General features: G+C 41.6%; 1 protein-coding gene across 4 annotated transcripts in view; it reads right to left on the minus strand.

Moving 5' to 3' along the window:
• BACH2 (BACH transcriptional regulator 2) overlaps window positions 1-6,293 on the minus strand; it is a 358,299-nt gene that overhangs the window by 271,838 nt on the left and 80,168 nt on the right. The window contains exon 1 of one of the 4 annotated variants that reach the window (XM_019655015.1): window positions 560-639. The exons of the other annotated variants lie outside the window; for them this stretch is intronic. Coding sequence (XP_019510560.1) covers window positions 560-566 — 7 coding nt within the window. The 5' untranslated portion in view covers window positions 567-639. Of the gene's footprint in view, window positions 1-559; window positions 640-6,293 lie in introns of those variants that run through there. 4 annotated transcript variants of the gene reach the window in all.

The following is a 6,293-nucleotide window of genomic DNA, read 5'->3' on the forward strand; positions in this document are numbered from 1 at the left end:
GGGGGGGGGAGAGGCTGACTCTCATATAAAAAGGCTCTCAGAAAACAGTAGAGTTCAGTGGAGGGAAGGCTTGGCTTGTTGGAAAAAAATCTTGTTTCCACTACAAAATTACCCTTCTCCCTACCTCCCAACACCAGACATTTTAAGCCTCCCGATGATGTCACTTCTGCATTCAGAGCCAGCAAAGAGCTAAAAGTCCTTCTTGTAAGTGTATGCCCAGCGCCCACAGTGGGTATTAAGCACTTAGGTTGGCAATGTAATGACACACTGTAACAATCTGTAATATGAAGCAGTCAGCAAAGCCCTGGCTCTGAAAGCTATTTCTCCCGACCATTAACCATATGTTTGGCTCCTCAGATAGCCAAGCGGGTGTTCCAGCTTACCATCTGGTTTCTATCCACACAAGCAACTGCAAAGCACAGACTATCTCCCTCTGGAGCTGCGTGCTTCTTTCTCTCTCTCTTTTCCGTTCTTCCCTTCCCCTTTCCTCCTCCTAGCTCCTTTGGATCCCTCTGTGAAAGAATTCTCTGCCATACATCACGTGCAAAGAAAACTTTACCTGACATGGCAGCAGCAGAGCCATTACGAATGCACAGCTGTACTGTAAACACGGCAGAGGACCCTTTACCATCCACGGAACACCACGGGCTCTACCCTCTTCCTCATCTCCTATTGAGTGCTGACACTTGATCCAGTGTGTTAAAAATAGGTACATTCTTGACAGATCCAGGGGTTGTTGTGGTGCCCTTCACACTCACTTCATATTTCTGGGCGGGTGTGGGGCTTTAACACACACACACACACACACACACACACACACACACACACACAACCAAGTTTGCCTCTGCATTCAATCTGCATGACATCAGTCTCACACAGATGACATACCAACTGCAAACAACCAAGTTAACTAAAGGATTCTATTCCTTTTTCTGCCCTAAAGGGTTCGATTGGAGTATTATTTTTCCCTTTCTTTTTTTCCCTAAAGAACCAAAACTGAAAGAGATGGCACTTTAGAAAAATAAAAACATACAGCCATGTTCAACAAATTGATAATTTGTAAAACCTATGCTTATTTACATCTGCATCTTAATAGTATTCTGTTCATGACACGGAACATGCCATTCATAGGATTTTCTTCACAATGTTTCCAAAGTATTTATCCCAGATCTTCCCCTTTGCAGGATTTCAAATACTTTACAACTTCTTAAAAATGTATGAAGAGACATTTGATAAAACAGAATTTAGGTACTTTCCCCTTCTGTCCTCACAAGAATTATATGTGCATTTCCAGCCCATTGTACTGAATTAAGAAATTAAAGTGAATTCTTTCCATTCCTTAAAAAAAAAAAAAAGCTGGTTTCTCACATATCAAGAACAAAAGAATATCATTAAAAAGTGATTAGCAGAATGTCAGATTTTATCAACGTGGCAGAGCTACAGGAGGTTCTGTCAGGGAGCATTGTTTACTCAGCTAACAAGGGTGCCAAGGAGCCACGACCTGTGCAAACTTCTTATACCCACTGCCCTTGTCAGTCCTCATTTCCATGATCTGAAATGTGGCTTCTGTTAGCTATTTCTGCCAATAGGGGACATTGAAATTCCCTTGTAGGTTTTAGAGAGTAACAGAAAAGAGAACTTTTAATTTCAGAAAACTTGGAAAACTCCACAGGAGACAGATTCAATGAAATGCTGTTTCTGACCTCAAAATCATAGTACAAATGTAAGATTACATTCCCTTAGAATTTTAATGAAAAGAAAAACAATCAATTTAGAAGTTCAATATGTTCATGATTCACCTGGCTCTTGAAGCACTGTAGAAGCAATTTATTAAAAGGTATTTGTGCTTTTCATAAATACTGATGTCTGGGCCCTCCTCCCCCAGACAACTATACTAGTATCACTGGGGGTGGACCTGGGCACCAGCATTTTTGTAAGCTGCCCAGTTATATCTATCATGCAGCCAGAGTTGACAAGTCTTGCTCTAATATCATGTGAACTCACGTGATATTACAAAGCACCCCATCAGAACCAAAATGGAAATCTCTGGAATGGACATGAAATGAAATTTAAGATTAGAACAGTGGATTTCAAACTTGTTTACAAGTGGAATCTTCAATCAAACAACAGCTTCTATGAAATCTCCATAAACAAAATAGTAAAAGTGGTCATTTATACTGTCATTTTACACTCTCAGTCTGCACAATGTCCATGGATTTCATACATTCAAACGTATAATTTTTAATTACTGTACATCAACTAGGGAGAACAAAGGGGCCATTTTATTGAACACAGAAGTATGAAACTGGGGTTATGGCTGAGAGGTCCAGTGCTGTGCACCTTAGCATCCGATTTTTTCCATGGCCGCTGGTTCAGATGGTCAAGGCTGGATGCATGTAAAAATAGCAGTGTGTGCAGCAGGATGAAATTAATTCACATGCATTAATTCAATAAATGTCGATTAAATGTCTAGTACACACCAGGTATTGCCCTCAGGGGTCATCAGAGGAATAAGCTGCAGCCTTTCCCCTTGAGAAGCCTAGTTAAGAAGACACCTAATGGCAGAACAGCAAGGTAAGCCACAAGCATGGAAGGACTAAGCGCTTGCTAGGGGGAGAAGCAGCTAATTCTGTCTGAGGAAACAGGGTATTCTAACTTCACAGCAAGGGACAGTCAAGTCAGGTTCTAAAAATCTCGTGAGGATTCTATAGCTAACAAAGAAAGAGAAGGACATTTCAGGGAGAATGAACAGAGTGGGGGGGGGAGCCATAAGTATAAATAATCCTGGTGCGTCTGGGGGTTATGACAAATTCTGAGGCAGGCAGGAAGGGCTGGTATATGAGGCTGAAGACGTATCTGAGGCCAGGTTATAAGGAGCTTTAAATGGCATGATACAGCTTAGACCCGCACTGATCAACAGAAATTTAAGGTGAACCACATACATAATTTCAGTTTCTAGTAGCCGCATTAAAAAAGTAAAAAGAAATAGGAGAAAATACTTTTAATGGTATGTCATTTAACCCAATATATCTAAAATATTACCATTTGAACATGTAATCAATATAAAAATTATTAATGATATAGTTTATATTTTTTTCACACTGTCTTTAAAACAGGTATGGGTTTTCTACCTGTAACGCATCCCAGTTTGGACCAACCACATTTTAAAAGCTCAGTAGCCACAAGTGGCTAGTGGATGTTGTATGGGACAGCACAGGTTGATGCATTTTCCCTCAGGCAGTGTAGGCAAAAGGACTTGCTGAGATTTGTTTTCTAAGCAGACAAGTGCAGCGATACTGCAAGAAACAGAGGGAGAACTGGGTCTGGGAGAGGGCTGCAAGGCCGCTTCCGCAGTCCAGGCAAGGGATGAAGAGAAGGATGAGGGACTAGGGCAGCAGGCCTGACGTGGCAGCGGGAATGCATGGGAAGGTCAGAGTCAAAAGGCACGTCTAGAAAGAATTCAGAAAAGTTAAAATGATTGCACGTGAAGGATGAGGGATGAAGGAGAAGGCATCACAGAACCATCAAATATGTTTTCTAGGGCTAACACGTGTACTTAGTGTGAAAAGTCACTGATTGTGTATTTAATACGAGGCTGCATCCTTCTTTACATGCTTGCTTCCCTCTGCTGTGGAATGCAATGTCACTTAATAAACATGTGCTGAGTACCCACCACGTGTTGGCAAGGCTAGGCACTGGCACGAATGAGAACACAATTCTTCCTTTCAAGGGGCTCGATTACAGTGTGGGAGAACAGAACCACAAACTACAACCAAGTGTTAAGTGCATTAACAGACGGATGTGAAAGGAGGTGTACAAAAGGTTCCATAAAGTATAACTATTTCCTATAACATATTCGGGGGAGGGGGATAGCAGGGAGTGGGGCTTGCTAACTGACTTTTACAATTGATATAGCTGACAATTTACTTGTGTGTTTGAATTTGGTTGCACTGTAGTAAGAAAATCCTAATAGTCACCGTAACGGCAGATATCACTTGCTGTCTGAATCCCAGCTCTCTAAACTCAGGGACTGAAGAGATCCAGACAAATTTTCAGATAAGTCTCTTGCTATGTGCTGTTCTTACTTACTATCTGAAACTCAGAAACGAAATTGACAGAAATAACACTGTATCCTTTGCTACTGGAACGCACTCTGGGGAATTTCCACATCCGAATTCTGGAGATGAGTGGATGGAAACAGCAGGGATAGTTATATTGGAAATGATAACAGTTCTTTAGCAATTCATTTTGTAATCTCATTACAGGCCTCAAAGTAACCCAAAAGCTTGAAAAAATGCAGCAAAGATTTTTTTTTTTTAATTTCAAATTTTAATCAAACAATAATCTGACAACTCCTTGATTTCTTGAATAATCAGTCAAGGAGCATCCAAAATGTAGAGTGGGTATCCGGGACCCTAGAACAAGATATGTCACTAAGTGATGTGTTCACTTATTGTTCAACTGGCCATTAATCCACACAGAAGCCTACACCCAACAGAGAGCCTCCTGAGCCCTGCCTGGCATGTAATCAGCGTGCTGAATACGTCTAACAGGAGACATTCACTCGTTCAATTTCCGATCAGACTAGAATCTGAAAAACACTGGTACAGAATATCCTGATCAGTGACTCATTTATAAGAAGTTCAAATATATAAACCAAAACAGCAGAAAACACTTAATTTCAAGGTTAACTTGATAGTCCAACTCAACGCGTTGGTGGTCTCAATGTATTAAAACTTGATACGTAACATGTTTAAGTGTGCATGTGTTTTTATTATGGTTATAAAAAAACTGTTTACAATACATTAAAAATGAAATGCAAACTAAACGTTTACAGAGTCCCTCAAGTATCTCCAGGGAACTTCTGCAGACCAGAATTTAAAGACCACTGGTTTAGGGCTTTTGAGGTTAAAATGTAAATATTAGAGCAATATTTTAGGGCACTTACAATTTAAGGTTCTTCAAGTCATTCCCAAACTTTACCCAAGGGCAGATATCATCCCCTTAATATCCTAAAAGCAGTGAAGCTGAAAAACAAAACTACAGAAAGTGTTTTAAGGTTCTTGATGAATTAGAATTAAAGAGGCTGGGACCCAAATCTGCGGTACGTTCTTCATTTGCCATGTTGCTCATGTGCTGATTCACTCAGCAACATTTACTCAGTACCTACGACATGCCAGGCACTGCTCTAGAGACTTGGGATACATCCTGAAGAAAACACAAAGTTTCCTACCTTCATGGATTTGGAGTCTCGTGGGGGGAGACAGGCAATAGACCCAAGTGAGAAACATAATAAATAGGTTCGTTTTGTTATAAGGCGATAGATACAATGAAAAAAATAATTGGGGACAGAAGAACTGGAAATGGGGTGGAGGAGGAAGACTGCAATTTTAAACAGGATGGTTAGGGTGGCCGAGGAGGCGAAAGAGGATAATGACTTGAAGGAGGTGAGAAGTAAAGCCAGAGGAGGTGAGTTAGCGCAGTGGGTCTCAAAGTGGGGTCCCAGGACCACAGCATCACCTGGAAACTTGTTACCGGCTCACAGAGGCCGGGGTGGGGCCCACCAGCCTGTTCTGACAAGCCCTCTGGTGACTGACACACATGGAAGTTTGAGAACCACTACTCTAGAGGAAAGGCCCTAGAACAGGAGCAGGCCTAGGTGGTTCAACAGACACTGGGGTAAAATCAGGGTCTGGAGGCGAGGGCCGGGACAAGAGCGGTGGAGATAAGGAAAGCGGGGCCGAGGGCAGCCAGAGCATGGAGAGCTTTCAGGTCACAGTGAGGCTTTTACTCCAAGTGAAACGTGGACTCACAGGAGGGTTTCCCAGCAGAGCAGCCACAAGGCCTGACTTAAATATATTTTTAAAGGTTCACCCTGGCTGTTGTGTTGAGTGGAAATACTACATTTATTTGCCTCAGGAGAAGCCTCCTTAATTTCTGAATTCCACTTTGGGCAGTGGTGCGCTGCCCATTGTTGAAAAACAGGCTCTGATGGTGCAGAGCTCCAATTTAGAGCGTTTGCTGATTTCCATGGTGTAAACACTCCCACTGTGGCTGATTTCAAGCTGCTAACAAGGCTCACTGAACTCGAAGTTGCGAAGAGATGTGTGCGATCAACTCACAATATTGACTTTAGGTCCCAAGGTCACTGCTACCACTGAGAGCATTTTTAAACGATGTGGAATTTTGTAAACCTGGCTGAAAATGTTAATGTTATTTCAGAAGGCTATATAAACACAGTGTATTCTACTGGCATATTACTATTAATCAAATACAGATCCCAATTCTTTAAA

Source organism: Hipposideros armiger, unplaced genomic scaffold, assembly GCF_001890085.2.
Source record: "Hipposideros armiger isolate ML-2016 unplaced genomic scaffold, ASM189008v1 scaffold_234, whole genome shotgun sequence".
NCBI lineage: Eukaryota > Metazoa > Chordata > Mammalia > Chiroptera > Hipposideridae > Hipposideros > Hipposideros armiger.